The 19,145-nt window shown below is 36.6% G+C and overlaps 1 protein-coding gene across 9 annotated transcripts in view; it reads left to right on the top strand.

The window, feature by feature from the left end:
* The window catches only part of GGTA1 (glycoprotein alpha-galactosyltransferase 1 (inactive)), a 115,383-nt gene extending 97,208 nt beyond the window's left edge, over positions 1-18,175 (top strand). For all 9 annotated transcript variants that reach the window (XM_007474583.3, XM_056812042.1, XM_056812043.1 and 6 more), the window contains one exon: positions 15,045-18,175. In XM_007474583.3, the coding sequence (XP_007474645.1) occupies positions 15,045-15,738 (694 nt within the window). In that variant the 3' untranslated portion in view covers positions 15,739-18,175. The remainder of the gene's footprint in view (positions 1-15,044) is intronic.
* The last annotated feature ends 970 nt before the right edge of the window (positions 18,176-19,145 follow it).

The following is a 19,145-nucleotide window of genomic DNA, read 5'->3' as shown; positions in this document are numbered from 1 at the left end:
TTATTATATAGTAGATGATTTTTAAAATGTCTATGGGGACTATAATTTTTATTTATTTCATTTATTGCAAAATTTATTTATTATGGTGATTGTTTTTGGTTTCTTGTGTTATGTTCTATAAATGAAGTACACAAACTGTTTTTCTATATTTGCCTATAATCTGTTCAGTTCTGTGATTTTTTTCTTATTTATCTTTTTGTTTAATTTACTATGGATTATAAATCAGTACTGAAATCTTTTTTATTTAATTTCTTATAAAACTGTGACTTCTTTTCATTTTGCTATAGAATAATTAGGTATGTTCCATGTCTCCTGGATGATAGTGGTCAGTGGTAAATCATGTAATTGTTTCTGTGGCCCCCACTGAGTAGGGGGAGTTCTGCTTGGTCAAATAGTACTTCTGTAATGTTTCTTAATGAAAATTTGAAGGATTTGATTTTATTATATGCAAGTGTGTCTGGTATAATCTGGTTCTTATTTACTCAGACATATCCTATAATCTTCCTTTCTGTCTACCAGGTTCTAGGGTGGGGGGGGGGTTCCTTAATATTGATATACTCTCATTTTGCATAGTCCCTTGTATAACATAAATGTCCTTTATCTCTTCTTTTGTTTTCTGATTTTAATTCACCTATCTTTATCATGATTTGAATATAATGGTAAATTTTAAACTCTTAATTCTGAATCTATTTAGATCTTTCTGAAATACCCTTTCTGTGAGTATTCTTGTTTTTATCAGATGAATTTAGCAAATTTGTGTTTTATAATAATAATCATTTTGTTAGAAAAGAATGCAGACCTTCTCTTACCTCTTATTTCTGGTATTAATTTAAGCTCAATAGAACCACTACTAACATGCTCCACAATCCACATAACTGTAATTCTTTGACATTCTGTTCTTCTACCCTTCTTGCTTCACCCCTAGGGCTTTCTTTCTGTAACCCACCAAAATCTAGTCATTCCACCCCTTCTTGGTTTCCCCCATAACCCCTGATCTGGCCTCACTTTCCTCATTTCAAAGTCTCAATCCTTTAGTGAGCCAGATTAACATTACAGTGCCCCCTTACTCTTTAATCCTTTCTCCCTTTGTCTTGCTCTCCATTATCTCACTTTATCACCCTGAGTTTCAAATACCATCTGCCTTTTCCACCCCTGCTGGGATGAGTTTGTAAACTGCCTTCTAAGGTTTCTTCTAAGGTAAACTGCCTTCTAAGGCCCCAACCATGTCAGACTTCTATAGTCCTTTCTTACTGGGTGATCAATGCTCTATGGCAATCATTTTGCTCTTTCCCCATGAATTCTATGGCATTTCTCACATCTATCTATGCCATTAATACCTTTCTCTGTCTTGACTGCTCTTTCTTAGCAGAAGACCTTACTTTCTACTTAGGTAGGAAAATTGAGACCATCCCTCTTGAGCTCCAAACCTCATCAATTCCAGATCTCCCATCATCCATTCACCAACCCTGATGTATGGATGTATCCCAGGCTTCCATCTTTGTCCCACTCCTCTTTGTATACTTTCTCTTGGTGATCTCATTTATTGGGATGGATTCAACGCCCATCACCACTCCTTCCTTGTCTCCTGTGCTAGATTCTCTTCCAGTTCATATCCTCTAACTGTAGGTATCTCACAAGGTTCTCTCCTGGGCTTATTTCTCTTTTCCACCTGCACCACTTCACTTGGTGATTTCCTCAGCCCCCATGTATTTAATTACCATCTCTATGCTGATGATTCAGAAATCTACCTTTTCTGCTCCAGTCTCTCTGCTGACCCCTAATCTCACAGTTCCAACTGCTTTTCATACAACCCAAACTGGATATCCTGGAGACATTTTATTTTGATTTTTTTGAAAATTTTATTTAGTCAATTTAGAACATTATTCCTTGGTTACAGGAATCATATTCTTTCCCTCCCTCCAGTCTCTCCACCCTTCCCATAGCCGACGTGCAATTCCACTGGGTTTTACATGTGTCTTTTATCAGAACCTATTTCCATGTTGTTGATATTTGCACTAGGGTGATCCTTTAGAGTCATATCCTGGAGACGTTTTAAACTCAATATGTCCAAAACAGAGCTCAGTAATCAAAGACCTCCAGTTCCCACCTACTGATCCCTAAATACAATTTGGGAGCTCATTATTCAGCCCCTCCCTTGGACATCCCAAGACATCTTTAATTGTCGAATACCCAATAAGGAGGTGATCCATCAAAATGCTCAACCCCTCCCTGTCTCCTGGATGATAGTGGTCAGTGGTAAGTCATATAATTGTTCCTGTGGCCCCCAATGAATAAGAGGAGTTCTGCTTGGTCAAGCAGTAGTAATGTAATGTTTCTTAATGAAAATTTGAAGGACTTGATTTTATTATATGCAAGTGTGTCTGGCATAATCTGGTTCTTATTTACTCAGATGTATCCCATAATCTTCATTTCTGTCTACCAGGTTCTAGAGGGGTGGTGATGGGGGTGTTCCTTAAAGTTTTTAGGAATGAAAGTGAGTATAGAGGTCAGGGAAATTATTCAAGCCCCTAAATTAAAAAATGGGTATAGAAATAATTCAGTATATAAAAATAAATCTTCTCATTTTGCTCCAGTGACCCTGGCCTTTTAGGTATTCCACAAACAAGACTTTCCACTTCCTGTCTCTGGGCATTTTCTCTGTTTGTTCTTCCTCATCCCTCCTCCACTCTGACTACTGACTTCCCTGGCTTCCTTTAAGGCTCAACTAAACTCCCACTTTCTACTGGAAGCTTTCCCTAACCCCTCTTAATTCCAATGTTGTTTCTCTGAGTTATTTCCCATTTATCCTGTGTATAGCTTATTTTGCATATATTTATTGGCATATTGTCTTTCCTGTTAGATTGTAAACTTTTGACAACAGACTGTCTTTTGTCTTTTTTGTATATCCAGCTCTTGGAACAATGGCTGGCATATAGTAGATGCCTAATAAAAATGTTTATCTAATTGAATTGAATTTATGCAATTGACTCCCAAATCTATATATTTAGTCTTCATCTCTTCCTGAATTTGTGTTCTGAAATACCTATTTGACATCCCTATTTGAATGTCACATAGATTTTTTTTCCATCCCTCTTACCTTCCTTACCTGACCTACCAAGGGGGGACTATCATACTTCTGATATCCTAAGTTTTTATTTTTGGCTCTTTACAAATCTCACTTACCCCATAGTCAATCTATTTACAACAAGTTTTGTTGATTCTACAGACTCTCGTTTCTTTCTCCATCCCTCTACTTATGTCACAATCATCACTTCTCACCAATACTATTATAGTTGTTTTCTAACTGGTCTCCTTATATCTAATCTTAGCTCTCCAATCCAATATCGACATAGATATGAAATTAATATTTCTAAATAGAGATGTAACCAGATCAGTCCTTTGATCAGGAAGCTTTATTGATTCCCTAAAGCCTTCAGTTAAAGTGCAAACATATGAACTCCTCTGTTCATATGAAGGGCATTTAAAGCCCTTCATAATCTCGCTCCAGTTTATTTTCCAGGCTAATTACTTCCCTTCATGTGCTATATGCTCTAACCAAATTAACCAGCTTCCTATTCTCATACATAACATTTCATCTCCCTATCCTTGTACCTTTTACTTTAGTGATTCTCCTTACCTAGATTGCTCTCCTCCTTCATGTCTATCTCTTGATATTGGTAGTTCCCCTCAAGGTTCAGTCCAAGTGTTATTGATTTCCCCAGTTGTTATTGCCTCCGCTTATAACTTATAATATTTTTTAATTTACTAGATTTGCTTGTCTTTAACAAGAATAATTTGAGATTCATGAAGGCAGCAACTGTCTTTTATATTTTTATTTCCAGTGCCTACCAAAGTATCTGGAACATAAGAAGGCACTTAGTAAATGCCTATCAATTATTTAACTGAAAGTTTTCCTTTGTCCTAGATTGAGAACTATACAAATGGCAGCTAGTTGTCTCAGTGGATAGAAAGCCAGGCTTGAAGTCGGGAGGACCTGGGTTCAATTCTGGCCTCAAATACTTCCTAGCTGTGTGACTCTGGGCAAATCACTTAACCCCAATTTACCTCACTCTTAATATTCTTCTGCCTTGGAACCAATACTAGTATTGATTCTAAGACAAAAGATAAGGGTTTAAAGCAAACAAGCAAAAAACCCCTATACAAATGGAACTTCACATAATGTATGCCAACTACAAATAAAACCTGAAAAGAATCACTGAATTTTCCAAATGATCAGATAGCATATAGGTACACATAGTAGACCTGAGTGACTGATCATTGATATTGTAATAATTAAAGGGATTGTAGAGATTGAAGAAGTACAGGGGATAAGGAAGGTTTTATAACAGGGAATGGAGGAGTTGAAGGGAGAGAGGGAATATGGATGCTGGTGAGGTAAAAAGAGAGAGATACCCCTCTGCCAAGATACTGTCTGAAAAATGGAGTTCCTGAGAAATGGGCCAACTATGATAACCTGAGGGGATGTCTTCTCTATTAATTGATGTTGAAGATACCCAGAGCAGGTAAGCACGGACCTCTCTGAGGGACAAGCCTCCTGCTGGACCAAGGTCATCTGGCAGGGGTCTGATAAGGACCGCTTATGGTTGAATGGCTGTCCTTAGGTTCCGCTCCCTCTATGTCTCCCTGAAATGATATTCCTCTTATCTGACTGTAGGTTATTTAACTGAAGATGAATTTAATAACAAGTTTGGATTGGGAAGATATCAGGGAAGAGGGATTTCCATAAATTGGGTGTGAGTCTCTCTCAGCTTTTGAGCTGAGGCCAGGCCTTGGCAGGCTGAAGGAGGGTTTCTTTTATTCCTGTCTATGCTAATCAGTTCTAGTTTTCTTAAGTTCAAAGTCTTTAGCAGTAAACAGCAAGAGAAAGAAAAGGTTCTGACCTTCAGAGCTGGTTGGGCCTGTCTATTCAGGCTGACACCCTAAAGAAGGGTCTTACAGTTAAAACCGCTCCCTTTAAATCCTTTTATTTGATAACACAATCTCAGGAATCTAGGTAGAGCACACAGTTGGGAAAAATAGGAATAGAGGGACTTCTATCCCGAGACAGGGAGAGAGCTCTCCTTCCAGTCCAAGGGCCAGTAAAGAGAGTCCCCGAGACCAACTGTCACTCTTCCAGTCTCCTCCCCCCCCACCTGTCATTGCTGTCCATCAATTTCACTTTAACCTTCCAACTGCTGTTTGCTCCAACTCAGTGGCAGAAAGTTCAGAGCTTGAATCAGTTTTCCTTTCCCCAATACAGCAATATAGAAAAATAAATCTGGGTTCATGCCCTCATTTCTTTGTCAGTTTTTATGTTTTTCATTTTTTGTCTTTGGAAAATCAATTGTGTTGTATTTTTTTTTTAATGGTAATGAAGAATTTGAAACAAAGTGAATGGGGCAGCTAAGTGACCTAAAGATGGGAGCAACTGGACTCAAATTTGGCCTCAAGTGCTTCTGGCTGTGTGACCCTGGACAAATCACTTAACCCTAACTACCTGATTCTTACCCTCTTAAGTCTTAGAACCAATACATAGTGTCAATTTTAAGACAAAAAATAAGGGTTTTAAAGAAAAAAAGAAACAAATTGAATGCCCATTGATTAGGAAATCACCAACAAATAGTGTTATGTAAATATAGTGGAATATTATTACACCATTATGATCTTGGTAGGCATCTTAGTATGCTTGTTTATTAATTTATTTATTTTAAAACTGTCTTGTTTTGAGGCTAGTAGATGAAAGATCTCGTTCCTTTGGTCATTTCTTTGACATCTTAGATTCATCTTCTAAGCCATATATCATTTTCAGATGATCAGCTACTCTTTTCTCATCTGACTACTTTTTATCCTCCCAAGTTCAAATCTGACCTCAAACACTTACTAGTTCTGTGACCCTGGGAAAGTTCACTTAATCAGATTTGCCTCAGTTTCCAAATCTATAAAATGAGCTGAAGAAAGAAATAGAAAACCACTCCAGTATCTTTACCAAGAAAATCCCAAAAGGGGTCATGAAGGGTCAAACACAATTGAAAAATAGCTGTACCACAACAGATTAATTCTTCTTTCTATCTTTGCATCATTACCATGATAAGAGTGCCATCTAGGCCTTTGCTTAAGTCATAAGAACTGTCCCAGGTGGAGAGAGATAGACATATCATGTTCCTTAAGCATTGACCTCTGATGCATTGCAGAATAAGAACAGTTGGGATGGGAAGTCCAAGTGGATCTGTACAGAAAGGGACTCAGGTAATTGGACTAACAGTCTGGTATCCTGTTGCCCTCTGGTGGTCAGCAGTGAGTGAATGACTAGATGATGGAAAGCATTCATTTTACTTATTTTTTCAAAATTTAATTTTTTTATTTTTCCCCCATGGTTACATGATTCTTGTTGTATCTTTCCCTTCTTCCCTGGAGGTGACAAGTAATTTTATTGGGTTGTACATTTATTATCACTAATCCTATTTGATGGAAAGCATTTATTGAGCCCTGGTCTACATGGAATATAAGTATAAATGTAAAAACAAAGACACTCTTTTTGCTTCCCTCAACCTCACCCAACCCAGTAGGAAGAATAAATATCCTAATGAGGGAAACCATACTCCCTGGGAGTGGTGGTTAGGGAAGGGGCTCTTTGGTCCAGAAAGTTAAAGCAATGGTTAATGAGGTCCCTTCGAGAAAAAATCGACACACCCCATTTGGGAACAATGGCAGAGCTGATTTAATCACAATTCCAGAAATAATTGCACTTATATCCTTAAAATAAGTCTCACAGCTAGTTTATTTCTAGATCATATCTCCCAATTCTATAACCCCTTGAAGGTTTTTTTCCCCCCAAGTTACTTATTATAATTTTGAGAGGAGGTAGACTGTACATTTATTCTTTCTATTTTCATTTTTCAGGAAACTGAAGCTTACAGAGAAATAAATCACAGGATCATAGATTTAAATCTGGAAGGATCATCAGTCAGTCAGTAAACATTTATTAAGCACCTACTATGTGGCAGGGACTATGCTAATCTAAAGATTCTAAAAGCCATAGAATTCTTCTTTCTCATTTTGTTGTTCAGTTTTTTCCAGTAGCATCCAACTCTTCATGACCCCATTTGGAGTTTTCTTGGCAATGGTACTGGAATGGTTTGCCATTTCCTTCTCCAACTCATTTACAGTTTAGGAAATTAAGGCAAATAGGATTAAATATCTTGCATAGGGTCACATAGCTAGGAAGTGTTTGGGACCAGATTTGAACTCTGGAAGATGAGTCTTCCTGGCTCTAGCCAATGCCCTACCTTGTGTCCCCTTCTCTTATTTAACAAATAAGGAAATTCAGGCACAGAAAGGTGATAGAGCTAGGACTTACACCAATATGACTTGTCTTAAAATACTGTATTCTTTCTCCTAGTTATAATTCCACTTCTATCCCTCATAACTTGTGTGTCCTCAGTCAAGTCACCTTCTTATTTCTCAGGTTCTTCTGTAAAGTGAATGGGGCTGCTAATCTTTCATCACCTCCAAGGTTCCTCCCAGTTCTTAAATCCTATGTCTGTGATTTGCCTACAGTCCCGTGGCTAACAGAGTGAAACTGGTGTATATAAATGCAAATTAACTATAAAATCAGAAAATAAAGTTTATAGTAAACTTTCAGACCAAATATGAAAGACAGGATGACTGAGAAGAATTATGGGGGTTCTGAGCTGATAGTCATATTAAACTGTAGCTTTACTGTTATACTGGTTTAGTTTTTACAAAGGCACACACTTGTACACAAGCCATTTCTGTCTGTAGCTTCTATTAGGATGATGAAGGCTGTGGACAAATTCTGAAATAAATGAGTATAACTACTTGAAATATAAAGTGGTTTTTAAAGTTATTTGGAATATAGTACCAATAAGGTCAAGATAATACATCAATATATTAACATTTCAGATTGGAAAGTACCTCAGAAGTTGTCTAGTCCAACTTCCCACCTAAGCATCACTTCTGCAGCATCCCCTCAAAGTGAGCATTCAGCTAACCCTTGAAAACCTTCAGTGACTCTATATAGAATTCACTCCCCCTGAGGTACCTACCTCTTCCCCTTTGAGAGAGGTCTAATTATTCAGAAATGTTTTCTTATTGAGTTTCAGCTCAACTGAACCTGCCTAAGTTTTGTCTTCTCTAGGCCAAGTGTGATAAAGAGAAACTGAGGCACAAAGTTCCAAGCATGATCAGTTCATTACTATGACTAGCAAATATCAATAAATTGTATCCAAGACTCTAGTAGTCTAGGATGCGTCTGACAGTCATAGTGACTCAACAGATATATTTCATGCCTGATTGGTTAGTGCTGCTTACATGACTAGCATCTTCTTTAAAAGTCCATGGTGGGGGGAGGGGGTAAGCTGGGTAGCTCAATAGAGTGAGAGTCAGGCCTAGAGGTGGGAGGTCCTCAGTTTAAATCTGGCCTCAGACACTTCCCAGCTGTGTGACCCTGGGCAAGTCACTTGACCCCCATTGCCTAGCCCTTACCACTCTTCTGCCTTGGAACCAATACATAATATTGGCTCCAAGACACAAGGTAAGGGTTTAAAAAAAAAAAAGCCCATGATAGGCAAGCATCCTATCACCAGATTGACATCTCCCCACCATAGTCAACAAAAGGTCACATATTAGAATTTTTAGGTGGGGCAGGTTGGTGACTCAGTGGGTTGAGAGTCAGGCCTGGAGGTTCAAATCTGGTCTCATACTTCTTAGCTACAGGACCTTGGGCAAGTCACTTAACTTCCATTGCCTAGCCCTTACCACTCTCCTGCCTTAGAAGCAAGACATAGTATTAATTCTAAGACAGAAGGTAAGGGGTTTTTTTGTTTTTTTTTTAATGGATTTTTATGGTAGGACTTTAGCTACATAGGAATATGGAAATTAAACTTAAAGATTTTACTAATTAGGATATATATCATCATGTCTGGATTTGATTTATAATATTGAATGATTAGATACAATTCTCAAGCAATTAAATCATAGAATACTAATTATATAATTTCACTTCACACTAGGCAACTGAAGTTACAGGCTTAAGGGAGTTAAAATTCACATAATGGGGAGGACAAGGAATATATAGTGGATTGATTGCTGATTCATAATAAATTGAAGAGAATACAAAATAAAATGGGATTTCAATTTCACATTTTCCCCTTTGATTGTTTGGGGATATATCTGCAGTGAATCACTATCTATGAACCAAATTAGTATAATGAGGAATGATCAGTATCCGTTGGAATTCAATTAGCAATGGAGCAATAGAAAGCAGTAATTACATTTTATACAAGATCAACCATGAGAAATTTCATTATTACTAGTGCCATTGACTTATAAATGGCTCAGCAAAAGGTGATAAGTCTCTCCTGCCTTCTGTCTCTGCATGTTGTGATAGGCTCTCATGACTCTGGAGTGCTTTGGTAAGCAACCTGTTCTACAGACTAAAAGCCTTGCACCTAAGGCTGGTGCTTTGACAAAATCTGTTCAGGGAAGTCCCCTTTGGTAAGTTCTCCTTACAGAGACAGTGGCACATAGGAAAGGAAGAATTTACATGTATTCCAAGAAATTCATGTGCCTTTGGACCTTAGTAGTCCTGTCCCAATATTTTTCATTCTTCAGTTGAGTTTCAGATGTCTCTGGTATTCCCGTGGTTCCTGGAAACAACTTCTCTTATCCCCTTCTGGAGTAAGTTTCAGTTGGTGGCAGCTCTGAAGGTAGATCTTCTTAGAAAGGCTGCTTGTTTGGTTGAAGTTGACTTGCAGAGGTTCCTAGTGTTCTTGATATAATCTTTTGTAAAATAAATCTTAATGCTGAGTTTTTAGTAAGTAAGTAGTTGAGGTGGTGAACTACATAGAACATCAAATTAGAAATCAACACCTTTGAAACTTCAGGAAATTTTAAATCCTTCATGTGTCTGTTTTTTATCCAAACCTTCTATCTATGAGCATCTCTACCAGTCTTAAAAAGAAATGCATGAGGACCTGAGATATAAAATGAACAACCAGTGCTGTGTACACACTTATCTTGTTACTCCTGAAATTCTCTGCTCCTTTTAATTTAAAAAAAAATGTTACAATTATCTTCAATCACTTTTTATCTAAATCTAATTTTAATTCATTCCCCTCTTAGGATATTGTAATCATATTAACATAATGAAAGGATGTTGAAATATCTATCCCTCACAAATTAAAAACCCTATCTATTATAAAACATGACTCATAATATAGTACCTCAGGAGATCAGGCAAAGTATCTCCTCTCTTGTTAGTAAAGTGAGTCATTGGATGGTCTCTATTCTTTGTAATTGAAACGACAACTTAAAATTCCTCACTATAGTACTGCCATACTAACATTTTTATTATTCAATCAAAAATGGGGTTTTATCTCTTATGGTTATTCTAATAAAAAATTGAAGCATCCTCACATCAAAGGAATTTGCTGTGTGAGGGAAAAGCAATATCAAAACTGTTTCTAGGTTCTGTTTGATTTTATATATGAGTTATAAGCAACAGCCAAACACCAGAAAAGCTAAACATGAGCTGTAGAAGACCACGGGAAGGCTCAAATATGCCTAGGTGACAAAATATTTCACTTAGTAAGATGAGGAAACTTAAGTCAAGAGGATTCTACCTTCACATTCACAAGACTATTTCCTCAACTCTCCCAGAGACCACCATCTATCTATTTACATCTGAAATCAAAGCTTAGAATAGCAACAAATTAAAATCCTAAAAGATTTTTCCTCAAACGACAAAATTTCACTAATTACAACACAAGACTAATTTTTTGTCAACATGTTATCAGGACTTGAATAATTCCATAAAAAGCTCTGAAATTTACAAACATTTATTGCATATTAACACCTACAGAGGAAAAAAATGTTTAAAGACCTGTTGTTATTAGGTAGATTTTGAGATGTTACTTCAAGTCACCTTGGTTTTAACTGACATAATTTTCAGGAGCAATGGGCAAAGAGCTATATAAAACATTTTTTGAATATTAGGTTCCCCGTCTAGCTTAATTTTTTAGATTTGTTTTTCTTTAGCAGTAGCACTGATAAAAATTTCAGGACCTCAAACAAAAGGAAAGTTTAAGGAACTTAAAGGTTGTGTATAACTTGTGTCTGTACAGCAAGTTATCATTATTAACCATCTTAAAAATACATATTTAATAATTGATGTAGCATATTAGAAAACTGGACAGTCCAACGCATGATGTAGAAAAGGAAAAATTGCCCTAATACAGTCTCATAGATTATGAAACATGAAAGAAAACTTTGTACACTTTGGGAGACATTAATACAGTAGATATTTTCACATTGGCTTACATAAAAGTTCATTCATTTTAGAATCATATAATAGAACCATAATAAGAATGGGTAACAATTTTACATAATGCTCACCACTACAGGCATTATGATAAACACTTTACAATTATGGGAAGAGGAAAGTACTGTCTGTTTGAATGCCTTGTTTAAAGTTCTAACAAGGGGGCAACTAAGTGGCTCAGTGGATAGAGAGCCAGGACCTGGGTTCAAATGTGACCCAAGACACTTATTAGCTCTGTGCCCCATGTCAAGTCATTTTACCCCTATTCCTGACCCCTTACAACTTGTCTGCCTTTGAGGCAATAAGTAGTTTCTATTCTAAGACAGAAGATAAGGACTAGGGAGCAGCTGGGTAGCTCAGTGGATTGAGAGTCAGACTTAGAGATGGGAGGTCCTAGGTTCAAATCTGGCCTCAGATACTTCCCAGCTGTGTGATCCTGGGCAAATCACCTGACCCCCATTGCCTACCCTTATCACTCTTCTGCCTTGGAGTCAATACACAGTATTGACTCCAAGACAGAAGGTAAGGGTTTTAAATTAAAAAAAAAAAGGACTATTAAAAAAATTCTAACAAAAACCTCCAACATTTTAACTTTATTTGTTAATAAGGCTTACAATAAGGACCTGGAGAACTATTTCCACAAACTGCAATAATAAAAATTGTAGATGTTAAAGCGAATGGCCAAGTACAAGTATTTGTTTCCTTATCCTTTGGGATGAGCTCTTTGTTGGAAATATTTGCAAAAATGTTGAAGAGTTTAACTATTCTGAGGCTTTCTGGGCAATAAGATTGTGTTACAATCACATAGTTTTTATATGTGATAGTCAAATAAACCCAAATAAAACTCACTCAGCACAACTGCAAAATTTAAGGCTCCTCCCTTTGGCTAAGAGTTAGTTCCTCATTGTAAAGTGCCATAACATGCAGGATGACTTTAGAGAAGAAGTCATCTATCTCCTTAAAGTTAATCTCTTTTATGCTAGAAAAACATGTCAACTTAATTCTCAGAAATTTTACTTGGCAATGCTAAAGGCATTATCCAAAGTCCATTTGTGGCATAGGAACATCACAGACAATGGTACCTTAAGGGATCTCTATTATTCCTCTCCTAACAATAAACTATTATTATTATCTATACTTCCTTCATATTTTAACCTGGTTTCCTTTTTCAATTTGTGGTCTAATAGCATTGCAGAAAAGCAACTTCCATCTTGGTGCTTTTAAATGTATGATATCATAATATAGAAAGTTCATCTATTTTATATTAGTTATATCTAAGTAGTTATATCTCTATATAAGTCCAAAAAAATTTAATCTTTATAAAGTTGTACGCACTTTATCCATGAAAGATCTTAGTTCCTCGCTACCTCCTTCCTTTATGAAGTTTGTGATATCATACAAAACTATATGTTATTACATTATTATATCTAATGAAAGATTTAGCAGCTAAGAGTTTAGCTTTGCCTCTCATCAAAAGAGAAGTTAATTTTCCAGGATTTTAAATTAATAGAAATTCCAATATAAGGATTTCCCAAATACTAGAAAAATTATGGCAGGAAAATAAAATTATTATGGATTTTTAGAAGATACCACAAAATGTCTGTAAGTTTTTACAGTTACTCTTCTGCTAGAAAACATCTCATGAGAGCACATCAATTTAATTTTTGGAACAAATTTTAACTAAGTCAACTGTAAGCTGTATCATCACTAAAGTAACCATTTTAAAATCTCAATTTTCACAAGGGCCATTAACTACTAGAATTTCACATTTCAGGACCCACTGTTATCAATTAGCTTAAGCTTTCAAATTGAAAAGTAAGGATGCACTACAATATGTTGGAATGGAACTGTGTAGAATTGTGAAGAATCAAATTGGTTCTACTTAAGACAATTAAATATAATTTAAACAGTAACTTTTGATAGTATACTTAAAGAAACTGATAGAGCCTTCCCTAATGACTTTATACCAATTTCACTAATTCTCTGATAGTAAACAATATTATTATCCCTTCTGATCTATAATTAAATTAGCCCTATTGTTAAATGGTCAGCAATGATTTGAATCAGGTTCTTTGATTTGTAACATAATAATTTTTTATTTAAAGTATCTGTTTTTATTACAGCATAATTTTAACATCATTCAGAGTTGACAGAAATTACATTACTGGAAAATGATAGAGACCATAATTCTCTGAAGGGCTCAGGATATAATGTTTTCTCTAATTCCTTTCAAATTACTCAAAAGCTAAGACCCCCCCCCCCAACCTAACCTAACATATCATTTAATAGCGATATCAAAGAACTGGGATATAAGGTCTGATGACCTTATAAGCCCAACTGATAAAAAGCTGTTTCCTATTGTAAGCTTCCTAATTTCATCCTATCAGATGTTTATTTGTCCTGAAATAATTAGCAAATTCTATTTTGTCCTCTGAGAACTTCAGTATTTTATACTAACATTTATAGCCTATATACTCATTTTAATTTGATCTTTTGTAATCTGAGCACCCTCTCTCCTCCCTCCCCCCTCCAATTAGGTGAGCACATGCTACATTTGCACCAATAATGTGTGTTCTTGTTAAATTCTGTCCTCAGTAATTCTTACCCTAACTTATTATAACCTTCACAGAAGAACATTAAATTTTACTTTTCAGTTGCTTCCTGCTTTTAAAACATGCTTTTCTCTCTCTCAGATCAAACCAGAAATTGGGAACCCCCTGGAATTACCTTTATAATTTGAATGCTTAAAACTTTCCAGAAGTATATAATCTGGAAGACTCCATGGGCTTGGTTGTTTAAAAACATCCTATTATCAGATTGATTCACTACCCCCAGAAAGTCCCATGAGGGACAAACATCCTATCACCAGATTGACTTATCTCCCCTTATTGTCAGCAAAAGCTCACAGATTAGTAGGATTTTTGTGGTTGAACTTTAGCCCACAGCAATAGGAAAGTTAAATTCTTACAGATTTTCCTAATACAATCAAATCTGAATTTGTTTCACAAATAATGGTTCTGATTAGATACAGTTCTCAGTTAATTAGATAATGGAATAACAATTCTATAATTTCACAGTAGGCAACTGAAGTTACTAGCTTACGGGAGCTGAAACTCACATATTGGGAGCAGGATAGCCAATACATAATGGGTTGATCATTAATACATAACAAATTGAAAATAATAAGGTGGGGCATCAGTTTTCAGTTTCTTTAATTGATTTCCATATGGCATTGTCACTGATGTTTCCTATCCTAGACACCCTTCTCTGGTTGCATTCCACTTTGCCAGTAGCAAGCTGTAAATGGAGGCAAAAATAGTTATGGTAGCTAGATTGGTCGTCCATCTAAAGTCCATCCATGCTTTTAGTTGTTAAAGAAAATGAGAGAGAGTAGAGTGATATATAGGACTAGACTTAAAGTCAGAAAGACCTGACTTCAAATCCTGCTTCAGACACTTATTAGCTATGTGATCATGGGCAAGTCACTTAACTTCTGTCTGCCTTGGCTTCCTCAAGTGCAAAATTGGGCTTAGTAGTAGCTTCTACTTCACAAGTTATTAAGAGGACTAATTAAAATAGTGTATATAGCATGAAATAAATGCTAACTGTTATTTTTATATGGCTCAGCACAATTCATCACTAAAATTTATTTTCATCATCATCATCATCTGGGGGATAACAGCTTTTTTTCTGGTCTTCACAGATATCTCGATCGGTATTTGGAGGAGTTCATGACGTCTGCTGAAAAATACTTCATGGTTGGTCAAAGAGTCATATTTTACATCATGGTGGATGACTCCTCTAAGATTCCTTGGATACAGCTGGGTTCCCTTCGTACACTGAAAGTATTTGAAATCAACAGAGAAAAGAGGTGGCAGGACATAAGTATGATGCGCATGAAGATCATTGGGGAGCACATTATACATCACATCCAATATGAAGTTGATTTCCTCTTTTGCATGGATGTGGATCAGATCTTCAAGGATGATTTTGGAGTAGAGACTCTAGGCGAGTCAGTAGCTCAACTCCAGGCATGGTGGTATAAGGCAGATCCCACTGAGTTCACTTATGAGAGAAGACCTGAGTCTGCGGCATACATCCCTTTTGGCCAGGGAGATTTCTATTACCATGCAGCCATTTTTGGGGGCACACCCCTTAGGGTTTTGAACCTCACCCAGGAATGCTTCAAGGGAATTCTTCAAGACAAGGAAAATGACATTGAAGCTGAGTGGCATGATGAAAGCCATCTCAACAAGTATTTCCTTCTCAACAAACCCACAAAAATCTTATCCCCAGAATACTGCTGGGATTATCATATAGGCTCCTCCTCAGATATAAGACTTGTCAAAATTGCTTGGCAGTCAAAAGAATATAATGTCGTTAGAAGTAACCCCTGATATTTTAGGTGGAATAGTATTAAGCGTCCGGATTCGAGTGCCTATCATTCTGGCTAATTTCTCAAAGCAGTTGCACTTTAAAAAAAAAAAAGTAAAGCCAAAAAAAAGTTGCAAAAAATCATCACATCATTCAAGAGCAAATTCACAAAACCTCTTCTTTCCTTGTAATTTTGAATCTTCTGCATGGGTGATACTGGATAAAGAACATATCTTTGGAAATTAGATGTAAATACACTCTGATTTTTTTTTTAATATCTTCTGTGGGTAATGGGAAAATATTTTGGCCTTATTAAAATATGACAAAATAGAGTCATAAGGATTTGAAGCCAGAGACACTCTTATTTTGTAAGTGAAATTCACCCATCCAAGGGTTGGTGAGGAAGATACAGATCATGGTTGGGTCCCTTATGATTTTGTAATATATTACTCTTCTCACCTAGCCTGAAGAAGGACAGTGACCTACCCTGTGCCAATACTTTATAAAGACTGTGGACACAACCCAAGTTTACACTTCTGAGCTGACTTATTAATGGCACATTGCCTGAGGCAATTTGAGGACTAACCATTCCTGCCTAGAAAGCAATCTGATTGTGTGCATGGTTTGACAGAGATACAAATACCCACGCATGGGGAGTTTTCATAACGAAGTCCAGGGCTAGGTATTAAATATCTATTCAAAAAGAGACATTAACTCTTAAACGAGTATTAAACCATCTGCATGAGCAGGGAGGGCTGGATAATGTGAAGTAAAGTGTCTGGCCACTAGTCACTAGTCTGGGACAGTGCTCTATTAGATCCCAATGGTGCACTGGGTGTAGTGGGGATCCCAGTGGACACAGCAAGTTTACAGGGCTACCTAATGGCTCTCCAACTGGCCAGGGTCTCCCTCTGCTTGTCATCATCCTGTTTTTTACCTGCCCCAGCTACAATTTTCACTTTGTGGTTTTTATGCTCCAGGGGAGGGCAAGCAAGGGGTCAGGAGAGCCTAGAGACAGAAAGGGTGAGTGGAGATTGAAAAGACAGAGTGAGAAGCTTTCAGTTCTTTCAGTTCAGTCTGCGCTTCTTCAGAACTCAAGTTAGCAGATGCAAATGCTCTGTTATTCAGATGTCACCACCAGGGCCATTTGGACCACTTCAGGGGAGTGAAGAATGCATGAGCAATCAAGGATGGGCAAAGCAAAAGACAGTGAATGACCGTAGACCCTCAAAAATGGAATTCCATGGGAATTATTATGGAAACAAATATAAATGGGAATGTTAGCCTTTGGGGGAATACTATTCTTGAAAAAAACATTAGTATCCTCTGAGAGAGACTGTAAATGTCCTTAGACCTCATTGGTAATTGAGCCAGTAGATCACTGAGTAGGCAGGAGAAGGAATGTACATTTAGGTTGATTTTCCTAGTTTTTTCTTGTGTTCAGCTCATGTTATTTTCCGTATTCAAGTAAGTTCCTTAAGGGCCTTTTTTTCATTGCATATCTCAGGCTAACTACTGTGTAGGAGCTATTTTGACACAGTGTAACAGGAATTAACAGGAATGTCCTCCTGTTTCCTCTTCCCATCTAACACTTTCTTTGTAAAAAATGATGATAATAAAATTTTAAATAGCTTCAGGGATAAATGGGTCATATGTTGATCAAAGCCCTCCTGATCTCTATAAATACTAGTTAATCCATTTTCGACTGGATTTGGATGAAGGAGGGGTAAGATTTCTACCCTGCACTCAACATGATGTGTTCTGAATGTTTTGATATCAGGGCTATGAGGCGACTTTAAAAGGAGTTACTGATTAGTATACTCTCTCTCTCTCTCTCTCTCTCTCTCTCTCTCTCTCTCTCTCTCTCTCTCTCTCTCTCTCTCTCTCTCTCTCTCTTTTTTAAATAAAGGAAAGAGTCTTTTAAATTCCAATTGGAACAAACTCAGTATATCTTTAATGATTATTCATAAACTTTTAATATCATGCAATATGTAAAAAATAAATTATTTTCTCAGAATATACTGGTGTATTCATTGATTATGCATGCCCTAATCAGTTAGCACATCATTTCACACCCAGCTGATCTCCTGGATTTCATTGCTGCCAGTAACTCATCTTCCTGGAAAATTTTATCATCTCTGAAAAGTAAAACTTCTTTAGAGTTTGTCTTTTCCCCTGAATCCCTCCCTCCATCTGATTGGAAGGTGTACAACTGCTCTCATTTCCTCCTATACAGAAGGGGCCCAGAGCAGCCCTCATCATTTCCCACCTAGCTATAGGTCTTCATGTTGAATATTGGATGTTGAGTACCTTCCTTGTGGTTTCTTTTTATGTGTCTTTTCCTATTACACTGTGAGCTCTTTGAAGGCAGAGATTATCTTTTTTGCCTTATTATCTCCCATTTTTAGCACAATACCTGACACATAGTGGGTGCTTTTTAATAAATGTTTATTGTCTGCATGCATGCATTTCTTGCCTAAGGAGTTGAGAGTTGGCTTAGAATTGGTTCTACTTTCAAGGGGTGAAATTGGCCATATTGAATTTGGGCTCTGTAAGTTTGTATAGTCATTGATAGGTAGAATACAAAAGTAGGAAAGAAAAGTGAAAAATTAGACCTAGAAAAATGCCACCAAAGTGAATAAATGAATGGAAAAAAAAGCACTTACTAAAGCTTACTGTGTACAAAGAACCATATTAAAGGTTTGGGGTAGAAATAGAAAGTCAGTAACAGCCTTTTCTCAAGGAAAATTTTCTAATTTCCAGATCCTAATGGGAGGGACAACACATAGGTTTGAGCTGCAGGTAAAATGGAAAGCTCTTGTGATTCTTAGGGCTCAATAGGAAGGGATCATCTCCTTTAATGTCATTTCTACTTCGATTTATATCCATATATAAAGATAATGTTGGGTAGTGTAAGATTTAAATTAATGTCTAATATTTCAAGTATTATTTTTATAAAGTTTATTATCTGACAAAACAGAACCACATGACTAAGTTTTTCTACCTGCTCAAAAAATCCCCGCTCCACCAAAGCTGCCACAGGAAGGAAAGAGCAAGAAAGACAAAATTACACCCAATTTATATTCTGCCTACAACAGCACATAACAATGGGAAGTAAGTAAGGTGCTGTAAATCATAGTTTGCTGGGGATCACAGTAGGCATTCCCCCTTCTAGAATAAGAATTCTTGGAAGATGTCCAAAAGGATTTTAAAAATAAAATATAAAGAAGTAGAGTAAAAATTGGGGAAAGAAATGAAAGTAATGCAACAAAATTAGGAAAAGAAAGTCAATGGCTTGGTAATGGAGGCACAGAAAATACTGATTCACTTGTCCAATTCTAATTTTTGAAGAATTATTTCCTTCAATGAGCTTTTGTGCTTCTTTTTCCATTTGACTAATTCTGCTGTTTTTTTTAGGAGTTTTTCTCTT

This window comes from Monodelphis domestica, chromosome 1 (genome assembly GCF_027887165.1).
Source record: "Monodelphis domestica isolate mMonDom1 chromosome 1, mMonDom1.pri, whole genome shotgun sequence".
In the NCBI taxonomy this organism is placed as follows: Eukaryota; Metazoa; Chordata; class Mammalia; order Didelphimorphia; family Didelphidae; genus Monodelphis; species Monodelphis domestica.
The sequence above is the reverse complement of the archived record's forward strand: the minus strand, read 5'-3'. Positions and strand labels throughout refer to the sequence as shown.